This window comes from Bombina bombina, chromosome 3 (genome assembly GCF_027579735.1).
Source record: "Bombina bombina isolate aBomBom1 chromosome 3, aBomBom1.pri, whole genome shotgun sequence".
In the NCBI taxonomy this organism is placed as follows: Eukaryota; Metazoa; Chordata; class Amphibia; order Anura; family Bombinatoridae; genus Bombina; species Bombina bombina.
In genome coordinates this window covers 956,924,717-956,939,303 of record NC_069501.1, presented here as the reverse complement: position 1 = coordinate 956,939,303, position 14,587 = coordinate 956,924,717, and the positions used below count along the sequence as shown (strand labels likewise).

The 14,587-nt window shown below is 39.4% G+C and overlaps 1 protein-coding gene across 1 annotated transcript in view; it reads right to left on the bottom strand.

Moving 5' to 3' along the window:
• The window catches only part of COG3 (component of oligomeric golgi complex 3), a 230,375-nt gene that overhangs the window by 26,307 nt on the left and 189,481 nt on the right, over positions 1-14,587 (bottom strand). Inside the window, exon 21 of the mRNA XM_053707999.1 lies at positions 11,547-11,674. Coding sequence (XP_053563974.1) covers positions 11,547-11,674 — 128 coding nt within the window. The remainder of the gene's footprint in view (positions 1-11,546; positions 11,675-14,587) is intronic.

The window sequence follows — 14,587 nt, the reverse complement described above, 5'->3', positions numbered from 1 at the left end:
CTTAGAATTCTTAGGATTAGGGCATAATGAAGGAACTACAATTTCTCTACTAATGTTGTTGGAATTCACAACCTTAGGTAAAAAATTCAAAAGAAGTTCGCAACACTGCCTTATCCTGATGAAAAATCAGAAAAGGAGACTCACAAGAAAGAGCAGACAATTCAGAGACTCTTCTGCCAGAAGAGATGGCCAAAAGGAACAAAACTTTCTAAGAAAGTAATTTAATGTCCAATGAATGCATAGGTTCAAACGGAGGAGCTTGAAGAGCCCCCAGAACCAAATTCAAACTCCAAGGAGGAGAAAATGACTTAATGACAGGTTTTATACGAACCAAGGCTTGTACAAAACAATGAATATCAGGAAGATTAGCAATCTTTCTGTGAAAAAGAACAGAAAGAGCAGAGATTTGACCTTTCAAGGAACTTGCGGACAAACCTTTATCTAAACCATCCTGAAGAAACTGTAAAATTCTCGGAATTCTAAAAGAATGCCAGGAAAAATGATGAGAAAGACACCAAGAAATATAAGTCTTCCAGACTCTATAATATATCTCTCCAGATACAGATTTACGAGCCTGTAACATAGTATTAATCACAGAGTCAGAGAAACCTCTTTGACCAAGAATCAAGCGTTCAATCTCCATACCTTTAAATTTAAGGATTTGAGATCCTGATGGAAAAAAGGACCTTGCGACAGAAGGTCTGGTCTTAACGGAAGAGTCCACGGTTGGCAAGAGGCCATCCGGACAAGATCCGCATACCAAAACCTGTGAGGCCATGCTGGAGCTACCAGCAGAACAAACGAGCATTCCTTCAGAATCTTGGAAATTACTCTTGGAAGAAGAACTAGAGGCGGAAAGATATAGGCAGGATGATACTTCCAAGGAAGTGATAATGCATCCACTGCCTCCGCCTGAGGATCCCGGGATCTGGACAGATACCTGGGAAGTTTCTTGTTTAGATGAGAAGCCATCAGATATATTTCTGGAAGACCCCATATTTGAACAATCTGAAGAAACACCTCTGGGAGAAGAGACCATTCGCCCGGATGAAACGTGTGGCGACTGAGATAATCCGCTTCCCAATTGTCTATACCTGGGATATGAACCGCAGAAACTAGACAAGAGCTGGATTCCACCCATACCAGAATTCGAGATACTTCTTTCATAGCCAGAGGACTGTGAGTCCCTCCTTGATGATTGATGTATGCCACAGTTGTGACATTGTCTGTCTGAAAACAAATGAACGATTCTCTCTTTAGAAGAGGCCAAGACTGAAGAGCTCTGAAAATTGCACAGAGTTCCAAAATATTGATCGGTAATCTCACCTCCTGAGATTCCCAAACCCCTTGTGCTGTCAGAGACCCCCACACAGCTCCCCAACCTGTAGGACTTGCATCTGTTGAAACTACAGTCCAGGTCGGAAGAACAAAAGAAGCCCCCTGAACTAAACGATGGTGATCTGTCCACCACGTCAGAGAGTGTCGTACAATCGGTTTTAAAGATATTGAGATATATTTGTGTAATCCCTGCACCACTGGTTCAGCATACAGAGCTGAAGAGGCCGCATGTGAAAACGAGCAAAGGGGATAGCGTCCGATGCCGCAGTCATAAGACCTAGAATTTCCATGCATAAGGCTACCGAAGGGAAAGATTGTGACTGAAGGTTTTGACAAGCTGATATCAACTTTAGATGTCTCATGTCTATCAAAGAGTCATGGATACTGAATCTATCTGAAAACCTAAAAAGGTTACCTAAGTCTGAGGAATCAATGAACTTTTTGGTAAATTGATCCTCCAACCATGATGTTGAAGAAAACAACACAAGTCGATTCGAATGAGATTCTGCTAAATGTGAAGACTGAGCAAGTACCAAGATATCGTCCAAATAAGGAATACCACAATACCCTGTTCTCTGATTACAGACAGAAGGGCACCGAGAACCTTCGTAAAAAATTCTTGGAGCTGTAGCTAGGCCAAACGGCAGAGCCACAAACTGGTAATGCTTGTCTAGGAAAGAGAATCTCAGAAACTGATAGTGATCTGGATGAATCGGAATATGCAGATATGCATCCTGTAAATCTATAGTAGACATATAATGCCCTTGTTGAACAAAAGGCAGGATAGTCCTTACAGTTACCATTTTGAATGTTGGTATCCTTACATAACGATTCAATATTTTTAGATCCAGAACTGGTCTGAAGGAATTTTCCTTCTTTGGTACAATGAAGAGATTTGAATAAAACCCCAGTCCCTGTTCCAGAACTGGAACTGGCAAAATTACTCCAGTCAACTCTAGATCTGAAACACATTTCAGAAATGCTTGAGCCTTCGCTGGGTTTACTGGGACACGGGAAAGAAAAAATCTCTTTGCAGGAGGCCTTATCTTGAAGCCAATTCTGTACCCTTCTGAAACAATGTTCTGAATCCAAAGATTGTGAACGGAATTGATCCAAATTTCTTTGAAAAAACGTAATCTGCCCCCTACCAGCTGAGCTGGAATAAGGGCCGCACCTTCATGTGGACTTAGGAGCTGGCTTTGATTTTCTAAAAGGCTTGGATTTATTCCAGACTGGAGATGGTTTCCAAACTGATACCGCTCCTGAGGATGAAGGATCAGGTTTTTGTTCCTTGTTGTGACAAAAGGAACGAAAACGATCATTACCCTGGAAAGAAAGGGAAAGCAGAGTAGACTTAGAAGACATAACAGCATTCCAAGTCTTAAGCCATAAAGCTCTTCTAGCTAAAATAACTAGAGACATATACCTGACAACAACTCTAATGATATCAAAGATGGCATTACAAATAAAATTATTAGCATGTTGAAGAATAAAAATGCTATGAGAATTATGATCTGTTACTTGTTGCGCTAAAGCTTCTAACCAAAAGATGAAGCTGCAGCAACATCCGCTAAAGATATAGCAGGTCTAAGAAGATTACCTGAACACAAGTAAGCTTTTCTTAGAAAGGATTCAATTTTCCTATCTAAAGGATCCTTAAAGGAAGTACCATCTGCCGTAGGAATAGTAGTACGCTTAGCAAGAGTAGAGACAGCCCCATCAACCTTAGGGATTTTGTCCCAAAACTCTAATCTGTCAGATGGCACAGGATATAATTGCTTAAAACGTTTAGAAGGAGTAAATGAATTACCCAAATTATTCCATTCCCTGGAAATTACCTCAGAAATAGCACTAGGGACAGGAAAAACATAATTTATGTAAGAACTTACCTGATAAATTCATTTCTTTCATATTAGCAAGAGTCCATGAGCTAGTGACGTATGGGATATACATTCCTACCAGGAGGGGCAAAGTTTCCCAAACCTCAAAATGCCTATAAATACACCCCTCACCACACCCACAATTCAGTTTAACGAATAGCCAAGAAGTGGGGTGATAAAAAAGTGCGAAAGCATATAAAATAAGGAATTGGAATAATTGTGCTTTATACAAAATCATAACCACCACAAAAAAAGGGCGGGCCTCATGGACTCTTGCTAATATGAAAGAAATGAATTTATCAGGTAAGTTCTTACATAAATTATGTTTTCTTTCATGTAATTAGCAAGAGTCCATGAGCTAGTGACGTATGGGATAATGACTACCCAAGAAGTGGATCTTTCCACACAAGAGTCACTAGAGAGGGAGGGATAAAATAAAGACAGCCAATTCCTGCTGAAAATAATCCACACCCAAAATAAAGTTTAACGAAAAACATAAGCAGAAGATTCAAACTGAAACCGCTGCCTGAAGTACTTTTCTACCAAAAACTGCTTCAGAAGAAGAAAATACATCAAAATGGTAGAATTTAGTAAAAGTATGCAAAGAGGACCAAGTTGCTGCTTTGCAGATCTGGTCAACCGAAGCTTCATTCCTAAACGCCCAGGAAGTAGAAACTGACCTAGTAGAATGAGCTGTAATTCTCTGAGGCGGAGTTTTACCCGACTCAACATAGGCAAGATGAATTAAAGATTTCAACCAAGATGCCAAAGAAATGGCAGAAGCTTTCTGGCCTTTTCTAGAACCGGAAAAGATAACAAATAGACTAGAAGTCTTACGAAAAGATTTCGTAGCTTCAACATAATATTTCAAAGCTCTAACAACATCCAAAGAATGCAACGATTTCTCCTTAGAATTCTTAGGATTAGGACATAATGAAGGAACCACAATTTCTCTACTAATGTTGTTGGAATTCACAACTTTAGGTAAAAATTCAAAAGAAGTTCGCAACACCGCCTTATCCTGATGAAAAATCAGAAAAGGAGACTCACAAGAAAGAGCAGATAATTCAGAAACTCTTCTGGCAGAAGAGATGGCCAAAAGGAACAAAACTTTCCAAGAAAGTAATTTAATGTCCAATGAATGCATAGGTTCAAACGGATGAGCTTGAAGAGCTCCCAGAACCAAATTCAAACTCCAAGGAGGAGAAATTGACTTAATGACAGGTTTTATACGAACCAAAGCTTGTACAAAACAATGAATATCAGGAAGAATAGCAATCTTTCTGTGAAAAAGAACAGAAAGAGCAGAGATTTGTCCTTTCAAAGAACTTGCGGACAAACCCTTATCTAAACCATCCTGAAGGAACTGTAAAATTCTCGGTATTCTAAAAGAATGCCAGGAAAAATGATGAGAAAGACACCAAGAAATATAAGTCTTCCAGACTCTATAATATATCTCTCGAGATACAGATTTACGAGCCTGTAACATAGTATTAATCACAGAGTCAGAGAAACCTCTTTGACCAAGAATCAAGCGTTCAATCTCCATACCTTTAAATTTAAGGATTTCAGATCCTGATGGAAAAAAGGACCTTGTGACAGAAGGTCTGGTCTTAACGGAAGAGTCCACGGTTGGCAAGAGGCCATCCGGACAAGATCCGCATACCAAAACCTGTGAGGCCATGCCGGAGCTACCAGCAGAACAAACGAGCATTCCTTCAGAATCTTGGAGATTACTCTTGGAAGAAGAACTAGAGGCGGAAAGATATAGGCAGGATGATACTTCCAAGGAAGTGATAATGCATCCACTGCCTCCGCCTGAGGATCCCGGGATCTGGACAGATACCTGGGAAGTTTCTTGTTTAGATGGGACGCCATCAGATCTATTTCTGGAAGTTCCCACATTTGAACAATCTGAAGAAATACATCTGGGTGAAGAGACCATTCGCCCGGATGCAACGTTTGGCGACTGAGATAATCCGCTTCCCAATTGTCCACACCTGGGATATGAACCGCAGAGATTAGACAGGAGCTGGATTCCGCCCAAACCAAAATTCGAGATACTTCTTTCATAGCCAGAGGACTGTGAGTCCCTCCTTGATGATTGATGTATGCCACAGTTGTGACATTGTCTGTCTGAAAACAAATGAACGATTCTCTCTTCAGAAGAGGCCAAAACTGAAGAGCTCTGAAAATTGCACGGAGTTCCAAAATATTGATCGGTAATCTCACCTCCTGAGATTCCCAAACTCCTTGTGCCGTCAGAGATCCCCACACAGCTCCCCAACCTGTGAGACTTGCATCTGTTGAAATTACAGTCCAGGTCGGAAGCACAAAAGAAGCCCCCTGAATTAAACGATGGTGATCTGTCCACCATGTTAGAGAGTGTCGAACAATCGGTTTTAAAGATATTAATTGAGATATCTTCGTGTAATCCTTGCACCATTGCTTCAGCATACAGAGCTGAAGAGGTCGCATGTGAAAACGAGCAAAGGGGATCGCGTCCGATGCAGCAGTCATAAGACCTAGAATTTCCATGCATAAGGCTACCGAAGGGAATGATTGTGACTGAAGGTTTCGACAAGCTGTAATCAACTTTAGACGTCTCTTGTCTGTTAAAGACAGAGTCATGGACACTGAATCCATCTGGAAACCCAGAAAGGTTACCCTTGTCTGAGGAATCAAAGAACTTTTTGGTAAATTGATCCTCCAACCATGATCTTGAAGAAACAACACAAGTCGATTCGTATGAGATTCTGCTAAATGTAAAGACTGAGCAAGTACCAAGATATCGTCCAAATAAGGAAATACCACAATACCCTGTTCTCTGATTACAGAAAGCAGGGCACCGAGAACCTTTGTAAAAATTCTTGGAGCTGTAGCTAGGCCAAACGGCAGAGCCACAAACTGGTAATGCTTGTCTAGAAACGAGAATCTCAGGAACTGATAATGATCTGGATGAATCGGAATATGCAGATATGCATCCTGTAAATCTATTGTGGACATATAATTCCCTTGCTGAACAAAAGGTAAGATAGTCCTTACAGTTACCATCTTGAACGTTGGTATCCTTACATAACGATTCAATATTTTTAGATCCAGAACTGGTCTGAAAGAATTCTCCTTCTTTGGTACAATGAAGAGATTTGAATAAAACCCCATCCCCTGTTCCGGAACTGGAACTGGCATAATTACTCCAGTCAACTCTAGATCTGAAACACATTTCAGAAATGCTTGAGCTTTTACTGGATTTACTGGGACACGGGAAAGAAAAAATCTCTTTGCAGGAGGTCTCAACTTGAAACAAATTCTGTACCCTTCTGAAACAATGCTCTGAATCCAAAGATTGTGAACAGAATTGATCCAAATTTCCTTGAAAAAACGTAACCTGCCCCCTACCAGCTGAGCTGGAATGAGGGCCGCACCTTCATGTGGACTTAGAAGCAGGCTTTGCCTTTCTAGCTGGCTTGGATTTATTCCAGACTGGAGATGGTCTCCAAACTGAAACTGCTCCTGAGGATGAAGGATCAGGCTTTTGTTCTTTGTTGAAACGAAAGGAACGAAAACGATTATTAGCCCTGTTTTTACCTTTAGATCTTTTATCCTGTGGTAAAAAAGTTCCTTTCCCACCAGTAACAGTTGAAATAATGGAATCCAACTGAGAACCAAATAATTTGTTACCCTGGAAAGAAATGGAAAGTAAAGTTGATTTAGAAGCCATATCAGCATTCCAAGTTTTAAGCCATAAAGCTCTTCTAGCTAAAATAGCTAGAGACATAAACCTGACATCAACTCTGATAATATCAAAAATGGCATCACAGATAAAATTATTAGCATGTTGAAGAAGAATAATAATATCATGAGAATCACGATGTGTTACTTGTTGCGCTAAAGTTTCCAACCAAAAAGTTGAAGCTGCAGCAACATCAGCCAAAGATATAGCAGGTCTAAGAAGATTACCTGAACACAGATAAGCTTTTCTTAGAAAGGACTCAATTTTCCTATCTAGAGGATCCTTAAACGAAGTACCATCTGACGTAGGAATAGTAGTACGTTTAGCAAGGGTAGAAATAGCCCCATCAACTTTAGGGATCTTGTCCCAAAATTCTAATCTGTCAGACGGCACAGGATATAATTGCTTAAAACGTTTAGAAGGAGTAAATGAATTACCCAAATTATCCCATTCTTTGGAAATTACTGCAGAAATAGCATCAGGGACAGGAAAAACTTCTGGAATAACTACAGGAGTTTTAAAAACCTTATTTAAACGTTTAGATTTAGTATCAAGAGGACCAGAATCCTCTATTTCTAAAGCAATTAGGACTTCTTTAAGTAAAGAACGAACAAATTCCATTTTAAATAAATATGAAGATTTATCAGCATCAACCTCTGAGACAGAATCCTCTGAACCAGAGGAGTCATCAGAATCAGAATGATGATGTTCATTTAAAAATTCATCTGTAGGGAGAGAAGTTTTAAAAGATTTTTTACGTTTACTAGAAGGAGAAATAACAGACATAGCCTTCTTTATGGATTCAGAAACAAAATCTCTTATATTATCAGGAACATTCTGCACCTTAGATGTTGAAGGAACTGCAACAGGCAATGGTACTTTACTAAAGGAAATATTATCTGCTTTAACAAGTTTGTCATGACAATCAATACAAACAACAGCTGGAGGAATAGCTACCAAAAGTTTACAGCAGATACACTTAGCTTTGGTAGATCCAGCACTTGACAGCGATTTTCCTGTAGTATCTTCTGACTCAGATGCAACGTGAGACATCTTGCAATATGGAAGAGAAAAAACAACATATATATAAAGCAAAATTGATCAAATTCCTTAAATGACAGTTTCAGGAATGGGAAAAAAATGCCAAAGAACAAGCTTCTAGCAACCAGAAGCAATAAAAAATGAGACTTAAATAATGTGGAGACAAAAGTGACGCCCATATTTTTTCGCGCCAAATAAGACGCCCACATTATTTGGCGCCTAAATGCTTTTTTGGCGCCAAAAATGACGCCACATCCGGAACGCCGACATTTTTGGCGCAAAATAACGTCAAAAAATGACGCAACTTCCGGCGACCCGTATGACGCCGGAAACGGAAATAGAATTTTTGCGCCAAAAAAGTCCGCGCCAAGAATGACGCAATAAAATGAAGCATTTTCAGCCCCCGCGAGCCTAACAGCCCACAGGGAAAAAGTCAAATTTCAAGGTAAGAAAAAATGTTAAATTAAAATGCATTATCCCAAATATGAAACTGACTGTCTGAAAATAAGGAAAGTTGAACATTCTGAGTCAAGGCAAATAAATGTTTGAATACATATATTTAGAACTTTATAAACAAAGTGCCCAACCATAGCTAGGAGTGTCACAGAAAATAAGACTTACTTACCCCAGGACACTCATCTACATATAGTAGATAGCCAAACCAGTACTGAAACGAGAATCAGTAGAGGTAATGGTATATATAAGAGTATATCGTCGATCTGAAAAGGGAGGTAAGAGATGAATCTCTACGACCGATAACAGAGAACCTATGAAATAGACCCCTTAGAAGGAGATCACTGCATTCAAATAGGCAATACTCTCCTCACATCCCTCTGACATTCACTGCACGCTGAGAGGAAAACCGGGCTCCAACTTGCTGCGGAGCGCATATCAACGTAGAATCTAGCACAAACTTACTTCACCACCTCCATCGGAGGCAAAGTTTGTAAAACTGAATTGTGGGTGTGGTGAGGGGTGTATTTATAGGCATTTTGAGGTTTGGGAAACTTTGCCCCTCCTGGTAGGAATGTATATCCCATACGTCACTAGCTCATGGACTCTTGCTAATTACATGAAAGAAAACTTCTGGAATAACTACAGGAGATTTAAAAACCTTATCTAAACGTTTAGATTTAGTATCAAGAGGACCAGAATCCTCAATTTCTAATGCAATTAGGACTTCTTTAAGTAAAGAACGAATAAATTTCATTTTAAATAAATATGAAGATTTATCAGCATCAACCTCTGAGACAGAATCCTCTGAACCAGAAGAACCATTATCAGAATCAGAATGATGATGTTCATTTAAAAATTCATCTGAAAAATGAGAAGTTTTAAAAGACTTTTTACGTTTACTAGAAGGAGGAATAACAGACATAGCCTTCTTAATGGATTTAAAAACAAAAATCTCTTATGTTATCAGGAACACTCTGAGTATTAGATGTTGACAGAACAGCAACAGGTAATGTAACAGAACTAAAGGAAATATTATCTGCATAAACAGTTTGTCATGACAAAACAGTACAAACAACAGCTGGAGGAACAGATACCATAAGTTTACAGTAGATACACTTAGCTTTGGTAGCTCCAGCCCCAGGCAGGGATATTCCAGAAGTATCTTCTGACTCAGCTTCAACGTGGGACATCTTGCAATATGTAATAGAAAAAACAACATATAAAGCAAAATTGATCAAATTCCTTAAATGACAGTTTCAGGAATGGGAAAAAAATGCCAGTGAATAAGCTTCTAGCAACCAGAAGCAAAAATCAATGAGACTTAAATAATGTGGAGACAAAAGTGACGCCCATATTTTTTCGCGCCAAAAAAGACGCCCACATTATTTGGCGCCTAAATGCTTTTGGCGCCAAAAATGACGCCACATCCGGAACGCCGACACTTTTGGCGCAAAAGAACGTCAAAAATGACGCAACTTCCGGCGACACGTATGACGCCGGAAACGGAAAATAATTTTTGCGCCAAAAAAGTCTGCGCCAAGAATGACGCAATAAAATGAAGCATTTTCAGCCCCCGCAAGCCTAACAGCCCACAGGGAAAGTCAAATTTTTAAGGTAAGAAAAAAATGAATTATTCATATGCATTATCCCAAATATGAAACTGACTGTCTGAAAATAAGGAATGTTGAACATCCTGAGTCAAGGCAAATAAATGTTTGAATACATATATTTAGAACTTTATAAAAAAAAGCGCCCAACCATAGCTTAGAGTGTCACAGAAAATAAGACTTACTTACCCCAGGACACTCGTCTACATGTTGTAGAAAGCCAAACCAGTACTGAAACGAAAATCAGCAGAGGTAATGGTATATATATATATAAGAGTATATCGTCGATCTGAAAAGGGAGGTAAGAGATGAATCTCTACGACCGATAACAGAGAACCTATGAAATAGACGCCGTAGAAGGAGATCATTGCATTCAAATAGGCAATACTCTCCTCACATCCCTCTGACATTCACTGCAGGCTGAGAGGAAAACCGGGCTCCAACCTGTTGCGGAGCGCATATCAACGTAGAATCTAGCACAAACTTACTTCACCACCTCCATAGGAGGCAAAGTTTGTAAAACTGATTTGTGGGTGTGGTGAGGGGTGTATTTATAGGCATTTTGAGGTTTGGGAAACTTTGCCCCTCCTGGTAGGAATGTATATCCCATACGTCACTAGCTCATGGACTCTTGCTAATTACATGAAAGAAAATATATGTTATCTCATACCTCACAAAGTTTGAGTGTTGTAAATGTAAGTATGAAACTCTTTCGACTATTGGGGAAAAAGTCCTTAACTATTTCATCTGTGTTTGCTCTATTTTCTCTTACTATTCACATGGAGAGCTTTATTTTGGTACAGCAACCAGGACTCAAGTTTATCCTCATTTATTTCTCAAAATGATATTGTACATTCATGCAGAATTATAATTTTAAATAGAAAATTATCCTTTCAGAAACGCTTGAAAATATATAGTATAGAGACAAGTGTGATATACCTTAAAGGGACATAAAACTCATATGTTAAATCACTTGAAAGTGTTACAACATAACTGTATAAAGCTGACAAGGAAATATCACGAACATCTCTATGTAAAAAAAAAAGGAAAATATTTTACCTACCTTTACTGCCAGCTGCATGACGGGGGAAAAAAAACAATCATCTTCATTGGTGCTGATGTCACACTTTGCTTTACTGTGATCTCATGTCATTTCACTGATGCCAGATGCATGCTCCCTTGCAATACCCAGGACTAGCATTCTGATTGGCTGCTTGAAGTCCCTTTTCAATGGGATGTGGCTACTGAGGAAATTTTGAGGTAAAATATCTTTCTTTTTTACATAGAGATGTTCATGTGATATTTCCTTGTCAGTTTTATACAGTTGTGTCATTTGAGTTTTCAATAAGTTGGATCTGGTTTCTTGCACATATTTTCTGCTATGATTTACAAAGCTTTTTACAAAACCACACTTTTTTTATTATATGGCAGTTGCATTAAATGTCATTATTAACTCTTGTGCAACACATTGTAACAAATTGTAATACTCACCCTAACTGGCTTAAATAGAATAAACTCTGTATCTTTGTTTGCCAGATATAATGACATGCTCCGTAACGTAAGTGGTAGTTTAGTCTTTATTGTTTTGTAGGTAGAAGAGACCAGGTCATTAATCTTTGCTGAAAAAAAACAACAAAGTGCCAAAATAAAGAAAAAAGGAAAATCAATCTTAGAAATACTTTAGGAGAAAATGAATTGTGGGGAAAAAAAACTTAATTTACTTTAGCTAGATGTAGTATGAAATAATTGATTGTTTTTGAGAAGTGTCAATACAGAACAAATGCTTAACAAAAGACTTTCCAAAGTACATGTGCTGTTTCCATTATGAACTTATTAACATAAGTAACAGTGGGTACAAGTCTGAGTAGGGAGTGAAGCATATTCACCAACACAAATTTCAATTACAAAATAGACATTTTTCAGACAGATAATACAGTCAAGTAGAAAGAGGCATCAGCTAGAACATTTTTTATTTAAGATTTGTAAATAATTAATCTTTTAGATAACACAGTCCTGAAATATTAAAGACAGGAGATAGAGAGACATATATATATATATATATATATATATATATATATATATATATATATATATATATATATATATATATATATATGATATAGAAGTACCCGCTCAAGAGGATATTAAGTGTATAGTGATGGATTACCTGACACAAATATACAGGCAGGTAAACCAGTGCACGGAACCCACAATATGTATATATATACACACACACATATATAAATATATATAAGGAAATTAATGCTTACCTGATAAATTTGTTTCTTTTACGATATGACGAGTCCACGGATTTCATCCTTACTTATGGGATATTGCCTCCTGGTCAGCAGGAGGAGGCAAAGAGCACCATAGCTCCTCCCTTCCCTCCCACTCCAGTCATTCGACCGAAGTTAGGAAGAGAAAGGAAAAGCCAAGGTGCAGAGGTGACTGAAGTTTAACAAAAATAAAAACCTGTCTTAGAAAATGACAGGGTGGGCCGTGGACTCGTCATATCGTAAAAGAAATAAATTTATCAGGTAAGCATAAATTTCCTTTTCTTTTACAAGATATGACGAGTCCACGGATTTCATCCTTACTTATGGGATGCAATACCAAAGCTATAGGACACGGATGAAAGGGAGGGACAAGACAGGAACCTAAACGGAAGGCACCACTGCTTGAAGAACCTTTCTCCCAAAAACAGCCTCGGCCGAGGCAAAATTATAAAATTTGGAAAATTTGGAAAAAAGTGTGAAGAGACGACCAAGTTGCAGCCTTGCAAATCTGTTCAACAGAAGCATCATTTTTAAATGCTGTCCAGCAGTCTCATATGCAAAACGGATGATACTCTTCAGCCAAAAAGAGAGATAGGTAGCCGTAGCTTTCTGACCCCAACGTTTCCCGGAAAAGACAACAAATAATGAAGATGATTGACTAAATTCTCTAGACGCCTGCAAGTAAAACTTCAGGGCACGAACCACGTCCAAGTTATGTAACAGACGCTCCTTCCTAAACAAAGGATTAGGACACAATTTTTGTTGGAAACAACCTTAGGAAGAAAACCAGGCTTGGTATGTAAAACTACCCTATCGGAATAAAAAATAAGGTAAGGAGAATCACATTGCAGTGCTGAAAGCTTAGAAACTCTGCGAGCAGAAGAAATAACAACCAAATAATAAATAAAACTTTCCAAGATAACAATTTAATATCTATGGAATGCATAGGTTCAAACGGAACCCCTTGAAGTACCTTAAGAACTAAATTCAAACTCCAATGAGGAGCAATAGGTCTAAACACAGGCCTGATTCTAGTCAGAGCCTGACAAAAAGATTGAACATCTGGAATATCTGCCAGACGTTTGTGTAGCAAAATAGATAAAGCAGAAATCTGTCCCTTTAAGGAACTTGCTGATAACCCTTTCTCCAATCCTTCTTGGAGAAAAGATAAAATCCTGGGAATCCTAACCCTACTCCATGAGTAGCCCTTGGATTCGCACCAATAAAGATATTTACGCCATATCTTATGGTAAATTTTTCTAGTAATGTGCCTGGATCAAGGTATCAATGACCGAATCAGAGAACCCTCGCTTAGATAAAATCAAGCGCCCAATCTCCAAGCCGTCAGCTGCAGAGAAACTAGATTCAAATGATGGAAGGGTCCCTGAATGAGAAGGTCCTGCCTCAATGGAAGCTTCCACGGCGGCAGAGAAGACATGTCCACCAGATCGGCATACCAAGTCCTACGAGGCCATGCAGGAACGATGAGAATCACCGAAGCCCTCTCCAGTTTGATCTGAGCAATCACCCGGGGAAGGAGAGCAAACGGTGGAAACACATAAGCTAGGTTGAAAGACCAGGGCACTGCCAAGGCATCTATCAGTTCGGCCTGAGGATCCCTGGACCTAGATCCGTATCTCAGGAGCTTGGCATTCTGACGAGATGCCATAAGATCCAGCTCCGGTCTGCCCTATCTGAGAATCAGGGTGGCAAAGACCTCCGGATGGAGTTCCCATTCCCCCGCATGAAACGTCTGTCTGCTCAAAACATCCGCCTCCCAGTTGTCCACTCCTGGGATGTAGATTGCTGACAGATAACAGGAGTGAGCCTCTGCCCACAAAATTATCTTGGATACTTCTGTCATCGCTAAGGAACTCCTTGTTTCTCCCTGATGATTGATATAAGCCACAGTCGTGATGTTGTCCGACTGAAATCGGATGAATTTGGCCGAAGCCAACTGAGGCCAAGTCTGAAGCGCATTGAATATTGCTCTCAACTCCAGAATACTGATTGGAAGTAGAGAATCCGACTGAGTCCACACACCCTGAGCCTTCAGGGAATTCCAGACTGCGCCCCATCCTAGTAGACTGGCGTCCTTTGTCACTATCACCCATGAGGGTCTGCGGAAGCACGTCCCTTGGGACAGATGATCCGGCAACAACCACCAAAGAAGAGAGTCCCTCGTCTCCTGATCCAGATCTATCTGAGGAGACAAATTTGCATAATCTCCATTCCACTGTCTGAGCATGCTCAGTT